The sequence below is a fragment of the Oncorhynchus mykiss genome, chromosome 17, assembly GCF_013265735.2.
Source record: "Oncorhynchus mykiss isolate Arlee chromosome 17, USDA_OmykA_1.1, whole genome shotgun sequence".
Lineage (NCBI taxonomy): Eukaryota > Metazoa > Chordata > Actinopteri > Salmoniformes > Salmonidae > Oncorhynchus > Oncorhynchus mykiss.
In genome coordinates, this window is record NC_048581.1 from 26,530,430 (window position 1) to 26,552,228 (window position 21,799).

Genomic DNA, 21,799 nt, shown 5'->3' on the forward strand with positions numbered 1-21,799 from the left:
GTTGTGTAAATCAAATGTTACAAAACCCCCCCAAAAAATCTATTTTAAATCCAGGTTGTAGGCAACAAAATAGGAAAAATGCCAAGGGGGGTGAATACTTTCGCAAGCCATAAATGACCTTAATGCCAAGAGACTGACTTCATGAATCCTTATCAGTCCAAGTGAGACCCACACAGTTAGTGAAATCTCAGTGGCGGAGACACACACAGTTAGTGAAATCTCAGTGGCAGAGACACACACAGTTAGTGAAATCTCAGTGACGTTCGTGTCTTCTTACATCAGCAGGGGGTAAACTAACATCACTGGCTCTTACTTTGTACACCGCATCTCACTCTGCTTTTTGAGCACTCTGTTAGCAACGACGCAACACTTCCTGAATAATGCATGATGCAGGAAGCTGGGGCGTCATCAGAGCTCCTGTCTCTCTCCCAGACTTTCCTCTATTCCTCTATCCATCGCTCCATCTCTCTATCCCTCCACCCCTTCTTCCCTCAACTAAGTCACCTCAAACCTGTGGCCTCATAGCACTAAGTGCTCATCCCTTCATCCTTCCTGTTGCTCCACCTGTCATGCCCACATCTTCTGCACTAGCTAGCTCCTGTTGATTGTAGATAGGCATTCCTAAGCAGACACAGACAGGCTGTGTCGTTAGCATCACCTTGCAGTCAAGCATGCCCAGACAGACACCATGGAGGAGATAAGAGAACAACACAGCAAGTGCAATGTCTTGACGCTGTCTTTGTGTGTGTGCTTGTGAAGAACTGTCTGGAACAATATTCTCTTTCTGTCTCCCTCTCCAGGTGTATGAGTGTGACCCTGGTGTTCAGTACGAAGGGTCAGAGGTATCTACGTGTTGGTCTGGCTGTGCCTCTCATCGGCTCCATCTCCTGCCTGCGTGCCATGGTTGCTGAGGAGGGCAAGACCACGCCAGACCAGGTAAGGGCTGCACACACACACACGGTCAGTGGGCCAGACTTGTTAGCCTACTGAATATAAAAGGCCCTATCCTGCTCTATCCTATGTCTATGGGGTGTAAATGAATTATTCCACTTACTCACTGTAACATATAAATCCATACCTTGCCTTACCATACCTCCCAGAGAGAGGCTTTTTACCCGTTGTAACAGGATCATCCTGGAAAGCCCTGCTGCTCTGACCAACACAGAAAAAGGGAAACCAGGCAGAGAAAGAGCGGGTAGCTAGATGGACAGAAAGAGAGAGGGGCTAGACCGAAAGAGAGAGGGGCTAGACAGACAGAGAAAGAGCAGGTGGCTAGATTGACAGAAAGAGAGAGGGACTAGACAGACGGAGAAAGAGAGAGGGACTAGACAGACGGAGAAAGAGAGAGGGACTAGACAGACGGAGAAAGAGAGAGGGACAAGACAGGTAGAGAAAGAGAGAGGGACTAGACAGACGGAGAAAGAGAGAGGGACAAGACAGGTAGAGAAAGAGAGAGGGGCAAGACAGGTAGAGAAAGAGAGAGGGGCTAGACAGGCAGAGAAAGAGAGAGGGGCTAGACAGGCAGAGAAAGAGATAGGGGCTAGACAGACAGAGAAAGAGAGAGGGGCTAGACAGTTAGAGAAAGAGAGAGGGGCTAGACAGGCAGAGAGAGAGTGAGGGGCTAGACAGGCAGAGAAAGAGAGAGGGGCTAGACAGACAGAAAGAGAGAGGGGCTAGACAGGCAGAGAAAGAGAGAGGCGCTAGACAGGTAGAGAAAGAGAGGAGCGAGACAGGAAGAGAAAGAGAGGGGCTAGACAGGAAGAGAAAGAGAGAGGGGTAGACAGGAAGAGAAAGAGAGAGGGGATAGACAGACAGAAAGAGAGGGGCTAGACAGACAAAGGGAGAGGGGCTAGACAGACAGACAAAGGGAGAGGGGCTAAAAAGACAGAGAAAGAGAGGGGCTAGACAGACAGAAAAATAGCAGGGGGCTAGACAGACAGAGAAAGGGAGAGGGGCTAGAATGACAGAGAAAGAAAGAGGTGCCCCTCCTTTCTAGAGAGTTTTTCCTAACCATTTCTCTGTCTGTCTAGCCCCTCTCTTCTACATCTTCTACACCTGCATTGCTTGCTGTTTGTGGTTTTAGGCAGGGTTTCTGTACAGCACTTTGAGATATCAGCTGATGTAAGAAGGGCTTTATAAATACATTTGATTTGATTTTGATTTGTGAGGGGCTAGACAGACAGAAAGAGAGAGGAGCTAGAAGACAGAGAAAGAGAGGGGCTAGACAGACAGATAAAGAGAAGAGGGGCTAGACAGATGGAGAAAGAGAGAGGGGCTAGACAGGTGGAGAAAGAGAGAGGGGCTAGACAGGTAGAGAAAGAGAGAGGGGCTAGACAGACAGAGAAAGAGATAGGGTCTAGACAGACAGAGAAAGGGGATAGACAGACAGAGAAAGAGAAGAGGGGCTAGAACGACAGAGACTGGAGCAGACCAGAAGATATAATGACAGAGACTGGAGCAGACCAGACAGATATAATGACAGAGACTGGAGCAGACGAAGAGAGGGAAAGATAGGAATATTCCAGACAGAGAGAGTCTGCTGTCAGCCCCACAGCTGGGCCTAATGTCTCGTCATGGTATGTGAGAAGGAGCGGAATGGAACATCACTGTCTGTCTGTCTGTTTGTTTGTGATTTGATAAAAGCCTTCTCAGAAAACAGATGTGAGGAGAGAGTAAGAGATCCTCAAAGGTCCAATGCAGCCATTTTATCTCAATATCAAATCATTTCTGGGTAATAATTAAGCGTCTTACTGTGATTGTTTACAATTAAAATGGTCAGAAAATAAACAAAAATAGCTTCTTAGCAAAGAGCAATTTCTCAAGCAAGTGTCATGACTGACCACGAGAATCCAAATAGGTCAGATCAGGTGTGCCATTAATAATTTCAATCAGACCCCCTTTCACCCATAGAAGGGGAAGGAAAGAAATAGTGAGGATTAACAACTCACGTCCAGTTGTAAATCAAGGGAGAAGATCCAGGCTCTCCCTCTACAAGTTCACCAAAGGAATGTGCTTTGTCTCAACAGACCTTTTCCCACTGAAACTCTAATACGTTCAAAAGCGTATTCTGGAACAATATTTCGAACATAGAACGTTGGGAATGGTCAGAGGCGATCTATAGAACACTAATGTCATTTTGTTTGTTATTTTGTGATGTCATTAAAAATTCTATAAAGGAAATACTGTAACTTGGAAAGTACACACACTATATAGATGAAGTTTCCATTCTATGGGTTGTGCATGTCATTTGAAAAATGATGAATGTGTAATTGTTAATTAAGAGAGAGATGTCATTTGAAAAGCTATAAGAGATAACTGTTTTCTATAACTTTGCACAGTGAGTAACCACAAACAGACAGACAGACAGACAGACAGACAGACAGACAGACAGACAGACAGACAGACAGACAGATAGAGCATGTCACCCTCCCGGGACCGCCCCTTTCGAGAAAAAGGTATAAATTATGGATTAAGAAGTTAACACAATTGGACCAGAAAAGCATGAAGCTGCAGCTGCGTGTTTAAAATCGTTTGAAATTTGAATCTCAAAATGAGGTGGAGACGATAAAATCACCTCCCGGATAATCACTGGTACGGCTGAAGTATCTTCGAAAGTGAATTCAAGTAGGACCATCCTGTTACTCTGCGCAAACCATCGTATTACGCTACTGTCATCACCCCATTGGGGAACCATCGATATGGTTGGCTAGCCTATCTTCAAAGTAGCATCTTCGAGAGCAAATGGAAGGAAAATCAACTCTGTAGTTCTGTTCAGAACTACAGAGTTGTTCAGAACTACACGACAAGTCACCGGATACCAGACAACTACGAAGAAAGACAACAGTAGAAGAATTGTTCGAACCATTTCGGACAATCAGAGCCTTACGAGCGTGCCGCAAAAAGGCCCAACAGTCTTTCCAAGGCTGCCCCGTTCACCGAGAGATCCCCGGCGAACCCAGGCATTTCACGTAAATACATTCATGATTTCTTGCTCAAAGCGGGTGGCGGTTCGTATGCAAAGTATATGGTTATTGTAGGCGAGAGTCATTTCTGAATGTGGCAGTGTTATCCATGTTGTCATTCCGCTAGGGATCTGTTTTTAGCGTATTACGTCTCCAGTCAATATCAGTGTAGTATGCGTGTTTATCCTGTGCCCCGTTTAATTAGCTAGTAAATAAATAATTAAACCAATTTGTGTAGTACTGAATCATAAGTAAAGCTCAGGTTTTTGCAGATGCAAGGAGGTTATGACTGTTCAGAATGGTGATATGATAGGAGGTTATGACTAATAAGTTGACTGTTTATAGATGTGATAAAAGGTCTAAAAGTCCTTTTAGAGTTTAATTTGGGAGATGGTAACGCTTTAAAGAACCACTCTCGTGGTGCCCCAGATCATAATGAGTTAATTGTTACATGATTAATTGAATCGGGTAACAATTAAACACAGTTAGTTAATTAGATAAATAATTAATGATTAATGTTATAGTCAAATCCCGACACAAGAGTTTTGCTAGGACTGTCAGGGAGTTGTGGGGAGGGGTGATGTCACCAGGCAGGCCAAAACTGCATCCCACCAAAACAGACGGCTATTTCTGGCAATCTTTTCCAATAGCTTTTAAGAGCATTATCATCATTTTCAAAACGTCAATTTGATTCCAACCCCATAGGGTGGAAAATCACATTTTCGAGTGCACTGGGCCTTTAATATGTGTTTACTCGAGAAGGATCTTGAACAGACTTTTAACACAAATATAGCATGTCTGCCCTGTTTGCTTTGTCACATACATTCCCTGTTTGTCCTCTATAGCTTGTCTGTCTACAACTATTAGCCTGTGTATGTGTGTGTTTGACCGCCATGCTAAGCCACGTAGCCATGTCCATGGCTGTTTATACATAAAGTCTACTTCCGTGCTAAGTGTCTGTATTAACTTCTTGACGCTACCAATCCCTTTAGCGGGATAATTGTCATCAACAACCGCTGAATAGCATAGCGCCACATTCACATAATATTACTAAAAAATACAAAAAAAAATACTAATACTAAATACTAAAAAATATATATTCATGAAATCACAAGTGTAATCACAAGTCTAAAGACTGTTGACACCTTGAGGAAGCGATAGGAAACGGAATCTGGTTGATACCCCTTTAAATGGAGCAAAGGGAGGCTATGGAACATGGAGTTTTCAAAATAGAAGCCACTTCCTGGTTTGATTTTTCTCAGGGTTTCGCCTGCAATATCAGTTCTGTTACACTCACAGACAATATTTTGACAGTTTTGGAAACTTTAGAGTGTTTTCTATCATAATCTGTCAATTATATGCATATTGTAGCATGTGGTCCTGAGAAATAGGCCATTTACTTTGGGAACATTATTTTTCCAAACATAAAAATAGTGCCCCCTAGCTTCAAGAGGTTTTAAGCAATGTACATCTCTTTAAACCATCTCCTCCTCGCTCTCTCTCTCTCTCTCCCTCCCTCCATCACCCCCCATCCAGGTGGTCCTGTCAGAGCTCTATGCCACCGGCTTCCAGCGTTCGTTCTCTGACGACGACGATCTGACCAGCGTTGCTGAGAGTGATGTGGTCTATGCCTTCCAGGCTCCGCCCCTCCACACACGGGGAGGCTCCACGCGAATGTCAGGTAACCATGGCTGCATCCACAGCCCCAAGTCTCTCTCTCTCTCTCTTTCTCTCTTTCTCTCTCTTTCTCTCTAGCTCTTTGGCTTCAGCACAATGGATAGTGTTTGTTCAGACAACCACTATAGAGCTATAGGTTCTTAGCCGTTTCAATTTCTTGCCATTTCATGGACAGGTACTGTATTTCTGTCTAGGTTATTAAATTCTCTCAGACAGTGTCTCTGACGTTCTTGTATCTAGCTGAGGGCTTGATGTACTGAGGTAAAGGCTCGCTCTCACTCACACACACAACACACATGCACACACACATACGCTCACTCTCTCTTGGATCGTGAACGTGGATGAGATGGAGCCAGCCTTGCGTCACCTCCCTTTGAAATCAGCCCCAGCTTTGCCAGGCGGTGTCAAATTAACTATTGATATGGTGAGTGCACGCATGTACGCACACACTTCTTTTCACCTGTTGACTCCTATCTAGTTGACCCGTGTCCAAAAGGAGGGTGTCTTAACTCTTATCCCTGGGGGACGCCCGACCGGCAGGGCTACGTTCAGAGCAACACACCGCTAAATGAAACCCTTACTGTGTTTTTCCAACGTTCTTTAGCTCCTGAAAGGGGCCACATCAATAATTCAATAATGTGCTCAAAGGGGTCATGAAAAATGTACGATCCTCAATCTCTCTCCGGGAACGATAGAACGATATCTTTAACACCTGGAGACAGAGGAGAGAAAATAATGTCCTGGTGCTACTAGAGGTGATCAGACTGAGGGTAGAGGAGAGAGGAAGAGGCACACACACAGACACACTCATTAGCACTCAAAAGCACACATGTATACAATAACTCTATTTTTTTTATATACATTCTACTGTAAATGATGAATGAACTCCTATTACCAATGTAATGATTCAAAACCTGAACTGAGCTGATTAGACTCAACATAACATGCATTCAGTTACTGCAAGCGTCATTACTGTTTCTGACAGCTCCCTGCCATCTTAACTACCCCACTGTCTCCATAACAATGGCGGGTCATTTCACAACAGCTAAACGCTCGTAACAGGTTTATTGAATAGGGCCTTCATTGCTTTAATGGAATAGATTGAATAGAAGCCTGAGTAACTGTGTGTGTGTGTGTGTGTGTGTGTGTGTGTGTGTGTGTGTGTGTGTGTGTGTGTGTGTGCTTGCGTGCGCGCGCACTGTTAGCTTTACAGAGCTGTGGGGAGGGAGAGGACGTGATGAGATATTGTTACATTCTATTGTTGTCTCGTTGGTTAGTGTGCTCCTTATTGTGCTGGTTAAGTATCCTGTAATCATCTGTAATCATCACTCAGTCAGAACCCCTGGGTGATGTGGATGTAATCAAATGAGCCATTGAAATATACATGCATTATTACGGCGCTATAATGCTGTGGTTTCAGCATCCAGTACCACATTTACCCTCTTTGTTTTATCAAACAAATGTAGAAATGTAATACTGAAGAGTGGGGCTGGGTTGATAATATATTTCAGGATGTAGGCTAGGCTGTAATGATATTTTCATGATGAGCCACAATTAATTCATTAACGGCTCTGTCTGCTGAGTCTGTCACAAACAAGACCCAGACATTCCTACCTCTTGTGGCCATAGAAAGATGATGTGGAACCTTGGCAGACTGTTAGAGCCTCATTTCAATGGGCCATGTTAGATTAAGACAACCTGTCAGGCAACCGCTGTCATCGTCGGAAATAAACAACGGACGCTTACGTATATGGACTAGCATTCAAACCACTGCTGTCACGGCCCATATTGACTGTATTAAGCTTGTAGTACCTCCCTCCCTCTCTTCCGCTGTAGAAATATGTATCATTATGGACACTTGGCTCTTTTAACCTGTGACAAATCAGCCAGTCACAACTCACCCTCTCACTCACTCTCACTCACTCACTGACTCACTGACTCACTCACACACACACACACACACACACACACACACACACACACACACACACTACCTAGCCCTCCTTTGGCTAGTACGTATGTGCCTTAGCCTGCGTCACTCCCCCCTTTGGGCTACAGACAGACAGTCACACAGTTGACCCCCGGGGCTGTCCAGACTCCACACCATGATTAATGGCCCTGTGTGTGTAATCTCATTTCATGTGAGTGTGTGTGTGCGGGCATGTCTGCCTGTCTGTCTGTCTCAGTGTCGTGTGTGGATCTCATAACTCTCTCTACAACATCGGCACAACCTGAGCCCCAGCGGGCACAGCAGAGGCACAAAGCCAATCTGCTCACCGGCTAATAAAAGTCCCAAATTGAAATGGGGAATTTGGTTAGCGAAGGAATGGTTTCGATTTCTCATGTCGGATAAGAGGAAGTAGCTCAGCGGGGGACTGGGAATCAGGCCCATTACCTCCTGGTGGGGAGTCAAAATTAACAGAGCCTAAGAAATGTGTTGAAAACATTAGGAGAGGGAGAGCGAGGTATAAAATACACACTGGCTGGTAGAACAATGGCATGCGTTTGTGTCGCACTGGCAGAAGAGAAAGACAAATATAACTTTAGGCGAGATGTTTTTAGGCGGAAGTCAGTCTATTTTAAGAGATGGATTTTATGGATGGGCGTTTTGCTCTGGAGGAATCGTCTCCACCGTTTCATGGTTCTGAATTTCTGTTGAGTTTTCATATTAGAAGTTATTGGAAACCACAGGAAGACATTCTTAGAGATATTGGATAAACCCTTCTCCTTCATACACTGTAGTAATGAGATTTGGTATTTGGGAAAACAGTGTGGTATAGCCATGGAGTCAAGCGCTCATGATAGAAAACACATACAAAAAATCTAGGAAACTTTATACAGATATGACAATATCCGATTTCATCTCTCAACAGAACAGTACATACAGTACATAAATGCCTTCATTTATGTAGGAAATCTCTGAAACTTTCCTTTCCTTTTTTAGACACTCTTACTCTACAAAAGGCCTGTTGTCCCTGAGGTAATCAAAGAGTCTATCAAGCTCTAGAGACAGAGTTGTCTGTTTGGCGAGGTCGGAGAATCAGGGCTGAGAGAGGGTTTGTGTGAAAGAAGAGGTGCCCTCTGGGAAAGGTGGCGAAGCAGTGACATATCCACCCAGATTATGGAATCTGTCGATGGACACAGACACAAAAACACACACACACACACACACACACACACACACACACTCTCACTCTTTCTCCACCACTGTATTCAGTATTCATCTCCCTTCACAATGGACAGAGGAGTTCTATGGAAAGCAACTCCGGTAGAATCTCAGTGTGAGTTTCCTTTTCATCCTATCAAAATGCTAAAAGCGGTGGACTGGAGACACGGTTGGGGTTGAATGTTGTGTAGCTCTGAGGTGTTGGTCGGAGCAGCGGAGGATGCGTAAGCACTTACACAGAGACCATTAGATCTGCCTTTAGTGAGCTCATGTTATTGTTATTGTATTGTTATATATTCACACACTCAAGGCAAGCATCTTTAAACCAACACACACACACACACACACAGTTTGTGGATGTATCTGCTAATGGGTGGTGAAGAGAATGCTGAGAAAAAGGCCCAGCTGTGCTCAATGGCTCAGCCCACATATCTCCATCTGCTTTTACAAGGCAGTTCTTCAATGATTGATGATGTGCTGTTTAAACACATCGTCAGAAGTACTTCTAGAAATACTGTAGTTTGAAAGATGAATGGGAAACATTTGTTTCATGTTAAAGTTTGTGTTTGATTGTGACATTGTGGACACATGCACCATGTTACCATGTTACATTATATTTACAAAAGTATCTGGACACCCCTTCAAATGAATGGATTTGGCTTTTTCAGCCACACCCGTTGCTGACAGGTGTATAACATTGAGCACACAGCCATGCAATCTCCATAGACAAACATATGGCCTTACTGAAGAACTCAGTGACTTTCAACGTGGAACCATCATAGGAACCCACTTTTCCAACAAGTCAGTTTGTCAAATTCCTACCCTGCTAGAGCTGCCCTGGTCAACTGTAAGTGCTGTTATTGTGAAGTGGAAACGTCTACGAGCAACAGCTCAGCCGCAAAGTGGTAGGCCACACAAGCTCACAGAACGGGACCGCCAAGTGCTGAAGCGCATAGTGACTAAAAATGGTCTGTCCTTGGTTACATCACTCACTACCGAGTTCCAATATCAACACAAGAACGGTTTGTCAGGAGATTCATAAACTGGGTTTTCCATGGCCAAGCAGCCGCACACAAGCCTAAGATCAACATGCGCAATGACAAGCGTCGGCTGGGGTAGTGTAAAGTTCGCCACCATTGGGCTTTGGAGCAGTGGAAACGTATTCTCTGGAGTGATGAATCACGCTGTTTTTCATGGTTCGGGCTAGGCCCCCTAGAGTCAAATGACGGGATTTCTTAACGCTACATAATACAATGACATTCTAGACAATTCTGTGCTTCCAAATTTGTGGCAACAATTTGGGGAAGGTCCTTTCCTGTTTCAACATGACAATGGCCCCGTGTGCACAAAGCAAGGTCCATATAAAAATGGTCAGTGTGGAAGAACTTGACTGGACTGCACAGAGCCCTGACCTCAACCCCATTGAACACATTTGGGGTGAATTGGAATACTGTGAGCCTGACCTAATCGCCCAACATCTGTGCCCTACCTCACTAATGCTCTTGTGGCTAAATGGAAGCCACAGCAATGTTCCAACATCTAGTTGAAAGCCTTCCCAGAAGAGTGGAGGTTGTTATAGCAGCAAAGGGGGGACCAACTCCATATTAATGCCTATATACACTACTGTTCAAAAGTTTGGGGTCACTTAGAAATGTCCTTGTTTTTGAAAGAAAAGCACATTTTTTGGCCATTTAAAATAACATCAAATTGATCAGAAATACAGTGTAGACATTGTTAATGTTGTAAATGACTATTGTAACTGGAAACGGCAGATTTTTAATGGAATATCTACATAGGCGTACAGAGGCACATTATCAGCAACCATCACTCCTGAGTTCCAATGGCACGTTGTGTTAACTAATCCAAGTTTATCATTTTAAAAGGCTAATTGATCATCAGAAAAGCCTTTTGCAATTATGTTAAAACATTATTTGACTACCACCACTGATTTCTGAATGCTAGAGTTGCTATGCCAACCAGCTTTTAAGAAATGGAGTTCGCATTAAGCAGTCACTTCTTCTAAACCTAAAAGGGGACAACTTCTACATGTTATGCAGCGCAAACAGCCAAATATCCAAATCGACATAAGTAACCACATTGTGGGACTGTTAAAATACATGAATCATGACGGATTTGACAAATATTCACTTTGTTCCATCAGATTTGTTGAATGTGCGCCAGTCTGGTCAATGAAACGTCTGTGTTCCATTGACTCCTTTAACACATCTATTGGGACAGCCGAGGAACCACTTTGGAGCCCTTTTTTCGTTGAAAGACAGTCTTTTAGCTGTTCGCAGCAGGGCCGTGGTGTTTCATCTCTGGCACTGATATACTGTTACGTCAACAAAATTACTTCAGAAACACGAGTTAATTGATTTCCTCACCGTTATGCTTTACTTCTGAGTAAACATCCGGAGTAATGTCATGGCATATTTTACACAAGCCAATCAGAGATAGGCAGGATGGGGAGATGGCCATTCAGAAAGAGGGAGGGAACAGGTTTAAAGTCAGTGAAGAATGCCATCCATGTGAATATACCAGTTATGTAGTTGTGGTTTTAGACTCTAGGTATACATCCACAGAGGATGCAACAGCCTGATTACAACCACATACCAACATTCCATCAGTGAGCTAGAGCTTCCTCTGCTTGTCTTACAGCCTCTATAATCTCTGACTGTCTGTGTCGTATAATTTACTGGATTTTAGACCCAAGACTCTGTTTCCTTTTTTGACTTATTCACTATAGATGGCACAGATAGATAACTTATCAAGATACATGTTGCCGAGATACCGGGAGGCAACCGTGGAATCAATCATAGAGGTCGGAAGGTCTCCTGGGACCTGGTGTGGCGGTGATGAGATGCAGGTTTGGAATCCGGCGAGGGGGAGGTTTATATCCCCCCCCCCCCCCCTCTCTCTCTCTCTCCCTGACGTTTTCCTCCATCTGTCATTTATCCAAGCAGCAGACAACTCAGGTGTCCTCTGGTCACCCGTGGTGATGGCAACCAGACACAGGAAATGTCGGGACGTCTGTCTTGTCTGGGGCTTGTCCCCTCTCCTGCCCTCCGCCGGACCCCACTACCCCCTGGGTATTTTTAGCACAGAGTGTGAACAGAATTAACAGGGGTCACTTGTCTAGGTGACAAACCAAGACACTACGCTTGTAGGAGCAGAAAAGCATTTGAAAAGGATTTTGTGGTATTTACTATTACACAATAATAATTGATTTAGGTTGAGCATTCAATTCAGCAGTCACAGGCACAACAACCAGCTGGAATTTTATGACCAGACTAAACTGAAGCAGCTCTGTATGTGCTGAAGCCTGCAGGCTCGCCAGCCAACAACAACAGCTTTATGGCTATGACCTATATTCACAAATAGGTTGTAAACCCACTTTTATTTTTCTACTGACATCTCAAAAGTATTAGGTTTTAATCCCCCTGTCATAAAAGAGACTAGTATGTCAAGTCATCATCAATGAGCCAATATTCATATATTCTCACTATCTTGTCAGACAGAGATAATCGAGTCGTCATCCGGCATGATGGTACTTCAGGGAACACAGTTTTAAATAAGGCTCTGATATTAAAACTAGCTTAAAGGAGTGAAGCAAAAAAAAGTAGGCCTGAGTAACTGCGGTGAAGAAGTAGATCCCTGGGGGTTACTGTAAAAAAAAAAAAATGATTAGAGCCGTAGTTATTTTGGTGTTCATTACAATACGTATCCCTCCTCCTATGTGAATGTGAGACAGGTGCTGCGGGTGCTCTGGTGCAGTGCGCTACAATGTTCCAATGTCCTCGTGCGACCACCCTGCATCCCTACATCTTCTATAATGAACAAAAATATAAACCAAACATGCAATCATTTCAACGATTTTACAGTTCATATAATGAAATCAATCTATTGAAATATATTCATTAGGCCCTAATCTATGGATTTCACATAACTGGGCAGGGGCACAGCCATGGGTGGACCTGGGAGGGCATACCCACTGGGGAGCCAGGCCCAGCCAATCATATTGAGTTTTTCCCCCAAAAAGGGCTTTATTACAGACAGAAAGACTCCTCAGTTTCATCAGCTGTCTGGGTGGCTGTTTTCAGACGGTACCGTAGCTGAGGAATCCGGGTGTGGAGGTCCTGGGCTGGTGTGGTAGGGTGTGAGGCCGGTAGGGTGTACGGCCATATTCTCTAAAATGGCGTTGGAGGTGGTTTATGGTAGAGAAATTAACATTACATTCTCTGGCAACAGCTTTGGTGGACATTCCTGCAGTCAGCATGCCAATTGCACGCTCCCTCAAAACTTGAGACATCTGTAGCATTGTGTTGTGTGATAAAACTGCACATTTTAGAGTGGCCTTTTATTGTCCACAGCACAAGGTGCTCCTGTGTAATGAGCATTTTTTTTTTTTTTTACCTTTATTTAACCAGGTAGGCAAGTTGAGAACAAGTTCTCATTTACAATTGCGACCTGGCCAAGATAAAGCAAAGCAGTTCGACAGATACAACAACACAGAGTTACACATGGAGTAAAACAAACATACAGTCAATAATACAGTATAAACAAGTCTATATACAATGTGAGCAAATGAGGTGAGAAGGGAGGTAAAGGCAAAAAAGGCCTTGGTGGCAAGGTAAATACAATATAGCAAGTAAAACACTGGAATGGTAGTTTTGCAATGGAAGAATGTGCAAAGTAGAAATAAAAATAATGGGGTGCAAAGGAGCAAAATAAATAAATACATTAAATACAGTTGGGAAAGAGGTAGTTGTTTGGGCTAAATTATAGGTGGGCTATGTACAGGTGCAGTAATCTGTGAGCTGCTCTGACAGTTGGTGCTTAAAGCTAGTGAGGGAGATAAGTGTTTCCAGTTTCAGAGATTTTTGTAGTTCGTTCCAGTCATTGGCAGCAGAGAACTGGAAAGAGAGGCGGCCAAAGAAAGAATTGGTTTTGGGGGTGACTAGAGATATATACCTGCTGGAGCGTGTGCTACAGGTGGGAGATGCTATGGTGACCAGCGAGCTGAGATAAGGGGGGACTTTACCTAGCAGGGTCTTGTAGATGACATGGAGCCAGTGGGTTTGGCGACGAGTATGAAGCGAGGGCCAGCCAACGAGAGCGTACAGGTCGCAATGGTGGGTAGTATATGGGGCTTTGGTGACAAAACGGATTGCACTGTGATAGACTGCATCCAATTTGTTGAGTAGGGTATTGGAGGCTATTTTGTAAATTACATCGCCAAAGTCGAGGATTGGTAGGATGGTCAGTTTTACAAGGGTATGTTTGGCAGCATGAGTGAAGGATGCTTTGTTGCGAAATAGGAAGCCAATTCTAGATTTAACTTTGGATTGGAGATGTTTGATATGGGTCTGGAAGGAGAGTTTACAGTCTAACCAGACACCTAAGTATTTGTAGTTGTCCACGTATTCTAAGTCAGAGCCGTCCAGAGTAGTGATGTTGGACAGGCGGGTAGGTGCAGGCAGCGATCGGTTGAAGAGCATGCATTTAGTTTTACTTGTATTTAAGAGCAATTGGAGGCCACGGAAGGAGAGTTGTATGGCATTGAAGCTTGCCTGGAGTGTTGTTAACACAGTGTCCAAAGAAGGGCCGGAAGTATACAGAATGGTGTCGTCTGCGTAGAGGTGGATCAGAGACAGCATGCTGTTTAATCAGCATTAAATCAGCGTTTAATCAGCTTCTTGATATGCCACACCTGTCAGGTGGATGGATTATCTTGGCAAAGGAGAAATGCTCACTAACAGGGATGTAAACAAATTTGTGCACAACATTAGAGAGAAATAAGATTTTTGTGTGTATGGAACGTTTCTTGGATCTTTTAATTTTAATCTCATGAAACATGGGACCAACACTTTACATGTTGTGTTTATATTTTAAGTCAGTATACACTACCGTTCAAAAGGTTGGGGTCACTTAGAAATGTCCTTGTTTTGAAAGAAAAGCAAATGTTTTGTCCATTAAAATAGCATCAAATTGATCAGAAATGCAGTGTAGACATTGTTAATGTTGTAAATGACCATTGTAGATGGACACAGCTGATTTTTAATGGAATATCTACATGGGCGTACAGAGGCCCATTATCAGAAACCATCACTCCTGTGTTCCAATGGCACGTTGTGTTAGCTAATCCAAGTTTATTATTTTAAAAGGCTAATTGATCATTAGAAAACACTTTTGCAATTATGTTAGCACAGCTGAAAACTGTTGTGCTGATTAAAGAAAAACAAGTCTCAGCGTCAACAGTGAAGAGGCGACTCCGGGATGCTGGCCTTCTAGGTATAGTTCCTCTGTCCAGTGTCTGTGTTCTTTTGCCCTTCATTTTTTTATTTTTATTGGTCAGTCTGAGATATGGCGTTTTCTTTGCAACTCTGCCTAGAAGGCCAGCTTCCCGGAGTCGCCTCTTCACTGTTGACGTTGAGACTGGTGTTTTGCGGGTACTATTTAATGAAGCTGCCAGTTGAGGACTTGTGAGGCGTCTGTTTTTCAAACTAGACTCTCTAGTGTACTTGTCCTCTTGCTCAGTTGTGCACCGGGGCCTCGCATCCTCTTTCTATTCTGGTTAGAGCCAGTTTGCGCTGTTCTGTGAAGGGAGTAGTACACAGCGTTGTACAAGATCTTCAGTTTCTTGGCAATTTCTTGCAAGAAATAGCCTTCATTTCTCAGAACAAGAATAGACTGACGAGTTTCAGAAGAAAATGCTTTGTTTCTGGTCATTTTGAGCCTGTAATTGAATCCACAATTGCTCCAGATACTCAACTAGTTTAAAGAAGGCCAGTTTTATTGCTTCTTTAATTTCAGCTGTGCTAAAATAATTGCAAAAGTTTTTTCTAATGATCAATTAGCCTATATAAACCTATATATATAGCCTATAAACCTGGATTAGCTTACACAACGTGCCATTGGAACACAGAAGTGATGGTTGCTGATAATGGGCCTGTCACTCCTTGGTCTTAGTATTTTGTGTTTTCTTTATTAATTTGGTCAGGCCAGGGTGTGACATGGGTTTTGTATGTGGTGTGTTTTGTCATGGGGTTTTTGTTAGGTATTGGGTTATCTAGTATAGTCTATGGCTGTCTGGAGTGGTTCTCAATCAGAGGCAGGTGTTTATCGTTGTCTCTGACTGGGAACCATATTTAGGCAGCCATATTCTTTGAGTGTTTTGTGGGTGATTGTTCCTGTCTCTGTGTTTATCGTCACCAGATAGGCTGTATAGGTTTTCATGGTATGTTTGTTGTTTTTGTATTGTTCGTTGTTTTTGTATTGTTCGTGTTTTCTTCTTCTTTATTAAATATGTATCAAGAATACCACGCTGCATTTTGGTCCGACTCTCCTTCACCTAAAGAAAACCGTTACAGAATCACCCACCACAACAGGACCAAGCGGCGTGGTGAAAGGCAGCAGGAGCAGCGAAAAGAGGAATGGACATGGGAGGACGTTTTGGACGGCAAGAGTATGGACTATACTACTTGGGAGGAGATAGACAGGTGGGCGGTCGACCCAAGGAGAGGGCCGGAGCCCGCCTGGGATTCGCTGGAGCAGTGCGAAGAAGGTTATTGGAGAATGGAGTTGGAGAGACGAGCACGGCGACGCGGACAGAAGCCCGAGAGTCAGCCCCAAAAATGTCTTGGGTGGGGGGGGGGGGGGGCTCACAGGGAGTATTGCTATGCCAGGTAGGATACCTGCGCAAACTTCCTGTGCTTACCGGGGGGCTAGAGAGACCGGGCAGGCACCGTGTTATGCTGTGGTGCGCACGGTGTCTCCAGTGCGGGTGCATAGCCCGGTGCGGTACATTCCAGCTCCGCGTATCGGCCGGGCTAGAGTGAGCATCGAGCCAAGTGCCATGAAGCCGGCTCTACGCATCTGGTCCCCAGTGCGACTCCTTGGGCCGGCTTACATGGCACAAGCCTTGCGCTCGGTGTCCCCGGTTCGCCTGCATAGCCCAGTGCGGGCTATTCCACCTCGTCGCACTGGCAGGGCGACCGGGAGCATTCAACCAGGTAAGGTTGGGCAGGCTCGGTGCTCAAGAGCTCCAGTGCGCCTGCACGGTCCGGTCTATCCAGTACCACCTCCGCGCATCAGCCCTCCGGTGGCAGCTCCCCGCACCAGGCTTCCTGTGTGTGTTCTCGGCCCAGTACCACCAGTGCCAGCACCACGCATCAGGCCTACAGTGCGCCTCGCCTGTCCAGCGCTGCCAGAGCCTTCCTCCTCTCCAGCGCTGCCGGAGTCTCCTGCCTATCTAGCGCTGCCAGAGCCTTCCTCCTCTCCAGCGCTGCCGGAGTCTCCCGCCTATCTAGCGCTGCCAGAGCCTTCCGCCTCTACAGCGCTGCCGGAGTCTCCCGCCTGTCCGGAGCTGCCAGTCTGCAAGGAGCTGCCAGTCTGCAAAGAGCTGCCAGTCTGCAAGGAGTCGCCAGAGCTGCCAGTCTGCAAAGAGCTGCCAGTCTGCAAGAAGCTGCCAGAGCCGCCAGTCAGCATGGAGCAGCCAGAGCCGCCAGTCAGCATGGAACAGCCAGAGCTGCCAGTCAGCATGGAGCAGCCAGAGCCGCCAGTCAGCATGGAGCCGCCAGTCAGCATGGAGCAGCCAGTCAGCATAGAGCAGCCAGTCAGCATGGAGCAGCCAGAGCTGCCAGTCAGCCAGGATCTTCCAGATCCGCCAGTCAGCCAGGATCCACTATTCAGCCAGGATCCGCCATTCAGCCAGGATCTTCCAGATCCGCCAGTCAGCCAGGAACCGCCATTCAGCCAGGATCCGCCAGTCAGCCAGGATCTGCCAGAGCCAACTACCTGCCTGAGCTTCCTCTCAGTGCTGAGCTTCCTCTCAGTGCTGAGCTTCCCCTCAGTCCCGAGCTACCCCTCAGTCCCGAGCTACCCCTCAGTCCCGAGCTACCCCTCAGTCCCGAGCTGCCCCTCAGTCCAGTGGGGCCCTTGGTGAGGACTACTAGGCCATGGTCGGCGGCGAGTGTCGCCTATCTAAGGACGCGAGGAAAATGGACTAAGACTTTGTTAGAGTGGGGTCCATGTCCCGCGCCGGAGCCGCCACCGTGGACAGACGCCCACCCGGAACCTCCCCTATGGTTTAGTTGTGCGGTCGGGGAGCTTGGGGGGGGGGGTTCTGTCACGCCCTGGTCTTAGTATTTTGTGTTTTCTTTATTAATTTGGTCAGGCCAGGGTGTGACATGGGTTTTGTATGTGGTGTGTTTTGTCATGGGGTTTTTGTTAGGTATTGGGTTTGTGGCTTAGTAGGGGTATCCAGTATAGTCTATGGCTGTCTGGAGTGGTTCTCAATCAGATGCAGGTGTTTATCGTTGTCTCTGATTGGGAAACATATTTAGGCAGCCATATTCTTTGAGTGTTTTGTGGGTGATTGTTCCTGTCTCTGTGTTTGTTGTCACCAGATAGGCTGTATAGGTTTTCACGTTACGTTTGTTGTTTTTGTATTGTTCGTGTTTTCTTCTTTATTAAATATGTATCAAGAATACCACGCTGCATTTTGGTCCGACTCTCCTCCACCTAAAGAAAACCGTTACAGGGCCTCTGTACGCCTATGTAGATATTCCATTAAAAATCAGCTGTTTCCAGCTTCAATGGTCATTTACACTGCATTTCTGATCAATTTTATGTTATTTTAACAGAATTTGCCTTTCTTTTAAAAACAAGGAAATGTCTGTGACCCCAAACTTTTGAAAGGTAGTGTATATCAACTCTAGACACTGATTTTGTTCACTGCAGTATTGACACAATGAAGATAATTGGGTAAGCATCAATGGAATATTGGAGTAGGTAAGCCCCAAAGCATCAATGGAATAGCTAGAGAGAGAGAATTGTAGTGTGTGTGTCTGTGTGTGAAAAAAATTATAGTGAAATTGTAGGTCTAAAAAGAGAGGGGGGCGGGGAAAGAGACCAATAGAGAGACAGAAGTAGGGAGGGAGACGTGAGTGTGACAATTGTAATTAAACAGCTCAGTCCCCGAAGAGACACTCCAGCGACACTCCCCTTCTACTAGCACTGCTCTCCCACTCTCTCCTCCTTGTCTCTCTCTCCCTCTCTCTCTCTCTCTCTCTCTCCCTCTATAAATCCCTCTCTCCTGGCTGGCTGAGAAAGAAGGAATGAGGGCGAGAGTGTGAGAATGAGAGTCTGGCATGGGGTTCTCCCCTCAGACCCTGTCTGGAAGATACAGCAGCCAGACAGACAGACCCACCCGCACTCCTCCCCGACTCAGCTATCCCAACAGAGCACTGCTTTCCCGAGTAATTTCAGGAGGTTTTGTATATGTTTAAAATAGCATACTTGTATTGTCTTGTGGGAGAAGTAAGCTTTTGTGTCCTTGGTATTTAGTTATTTGCGTATGCTCCTTATAGTTGTGGTAACAGGCTGGCCTTTCAGTGTAGATGGAAATGAAACTGGCTTTGGCCTTTCAGTGCCTTTTATCTTCCCAGTGGGGAATTCAATATCAGAAATGGGGGGGGGGGGGGGGGCGAGAGGGTGAGAGCGAGAGAATGGGTAGGCAGCAGTCAAAAGGGCAGACAGGAATGACACAGGGTGTCAAAATAGCTTCCACATGATTTACTATTCGATGGTTGAGAGGAATCAACTAAGCCAAAAGCTATTTCAATTTATCTTGTAAAATGGGATACTTGATCATTCATTCATGTAGTCTTACTCACCAAAGGCCATGCACTGGTGAATACAGTTGAAGTCGGAAGTTTACATACACTTAGGTTGGAGTCATTAAAACTCGTTTTTCAACCACTCCACAAATTTCTCATTAACAAACTATAGTTTTGGCAAGTCGGTTAGGACATCTACTTTTTTTCATGGCTTTAGAAGCCTCGAATAGGCTAATTGACATAATTAGCAAGGAGCAAGGAGGCCTACAAACCTGACTCAGTTACACCAGCTCTGTCAGGAGGAATGGGCCAAAATTAATTTGTGGGACACTTGTGGAAGGCTACCGAAACCTTTGACCTAAGTTAAACAATGTAAGGCAATGCTACCAAATACTAATTAAGTGTATGTAAACTTCTGACCCACTGGGAATGTGATTAAAGAAATAAAAGCTGAAATAAATCATTCTCTCTTCTATTATTCTGACATTTCACATTCTTAAAATAAAGTGTTGGTCCTAACTGACCAAAGACAGGGAATTTTTACTAGGATTAAATGTCAGGAATTGTGATAAACTGAGTTTAAATTAATTTGGCTAAGGTGTATGTAAACTTCCGACTTCAACTGTACATCCGTTGGTACTCAACTGGTGGCCTCTGGCAGCTTCGATATCTGAGTTGACATGATACGATCTTACAGTACACTTCCTGTGCTCCTGAATGATTAGAGTCTCTCAGTACATGCACCGCTGTGTGTGTGTGACACATTTCTACAGTGATTAATTGCCTGGCGGCGTTGAACAAGTGTGTTTAATTAAATCCTCAGATAATTTAAACATTTACAATGTTTACGTTGCCCGGGAGACAGAGATTCCGCCTCCTACACATTCCCCCTGTGGCTATTACCTACGATGAATCAATGTGTACAGTCAATTTTACAACGCCACCCTTTGGGTAAATCACAATCGTTGCTCCATTGTATAATGATTTTCACTTAATACGGTTTGTTTTCACAGTTGTGGGTGGTGTCAAATGGTGGCTTTTTGAGTCATTGAGACCTGATAGAACACCTCTTAAGCACACTCTGGCACAAGCTACCCCCGTTATGTATACGACCTTGTGTCTGAGCTCAACTTTGACCTCTCTCTTGACCCGTGTCTAACCTTTAACTTCTCTCTCCTCTTTCAGGCTACCACCACAGCCTCCCATCCTCGCCGTACACCTCAGGGCCAGATGGTCAAAGGTTACCCCCATCGACCACTCTGTCCTCAGAGTTTCTGAACCACGGTGGCTCCACCAAGGTCCTCCTCGTAATCTGCAACACGGCAGGCTCCGGCCAGCAGGCTGTCAGGTGAGTCAGGTTTGGTTGATTGGGTGGGAGGGAGGGAGTCTGGATTGGTTGATTGGGTGGGATGGATGGAGGGAGTCTGGATTGGTTGATTGGGTGGGATGGAGGTAGGCCATTTTGAAAATATGAGGTGTTTATAGCGAAATAGTATCTCATGGGTGAACAGAGGAGTTATGATAAACGATATACACCAACAGTTTGAACAGAGTGTATTTTATCAGGGCAAAAGCTCTGCTTTCTCTTTACTAGTTCCAGCTGTAACGAGTACCCACTGGGCCCAAGGGACGTAGTTCCATTTTCCAGTTCACATTACACAGGTTGCGTTTACACAGACAGAACAATTCTGATCTTTTTCCACTAATTGGTATTTTGACCAATCAGATCAGCTCTTTTGCCAATACTTGGGCAAAATATCGAAATTGGGCTGATATACACGTATGACATAATTTTTGGGCATCTTTTAAATAATGTATTTTTTCCTACTGAGAATCAAAGGGAGCATCGCTCCTGAGAGAAACCAAATACTGTAAATCCCAGTAAACAGCTTTGAATTATTCAATATCCATGAGAGAGAGAGCAAAAATAGGCCGATTCCCGCTAATTATCTAAACCTACAGAGAGATGAACCTGGAGAAGAGTCCCCAAAGCATGCTGGTCCTAGGTCTCTGTTCACAAACACACCCCACAGAGCCCCAGGACAGCCACACAATCAGACCCAACCAAATGATGAGAAAACAAAAAGATAAGTACTTTACACATTGGAAAGAATTAACAAAAAAAACTTGCAAATTATAATTCTATTTGGCCCTAAACAGAGAGTACACAGTGGCAGAATACCTGACAGCTGTGACTGACCCAAACTTAAGGAAAGCTTTGACTCTGTACAGACTCAGTGAGCATAGCCTTTCTGTTGAGGAAGTCCGCCGTAGGCAGACCTGGCTCTCAAGAGAAGACCTGCTACTGTATGTGCACACTGCCCAGAAAATGAAGTGGAAACTGAGCTGCACTTCCTAACCTCCTGCCAAATATA

The 21,799-nt window shown here is 44.9% G+C and overlaps 1 protein-coding gene across 4 annotated transcripts in view; it reads left to right on the forward strand.

Annotated features, from left to right (window-relative positions):
- The window catches only part of LOC110493556 (ubiquitin carboxyl-terminal hydrolase 43), a 124,614-nt gene that overhangs the window by 66,633 nt on the left and 36,182 nt on the right, over window positions 1-21,799 (forward strand). For all 4 annotated transcript variants that reach the window (XR_002469161.2, XR_002469162.2, XR_002469163.2 and 1 more), the window contains exons 5-7: window positions 801-936; window positions 5,499-5,643; window positions 20,610-20,772. Coding sequence is in view for 1 of the 4 variants with exons in the window: in XM_021567902.2 (XP_021423577.2) it covers window positions 801-936; window positions 5,499-5,643; window positions 20,610-20,772 (444 nt within the window). In the remaining 3 variants the exon portion in view is untranslated. The remainder of the gene's footprint in view (window positions 1-800; window positions 937-5,498; window positions 5,644-20,609; window positions 20,773-21,799) is intronic.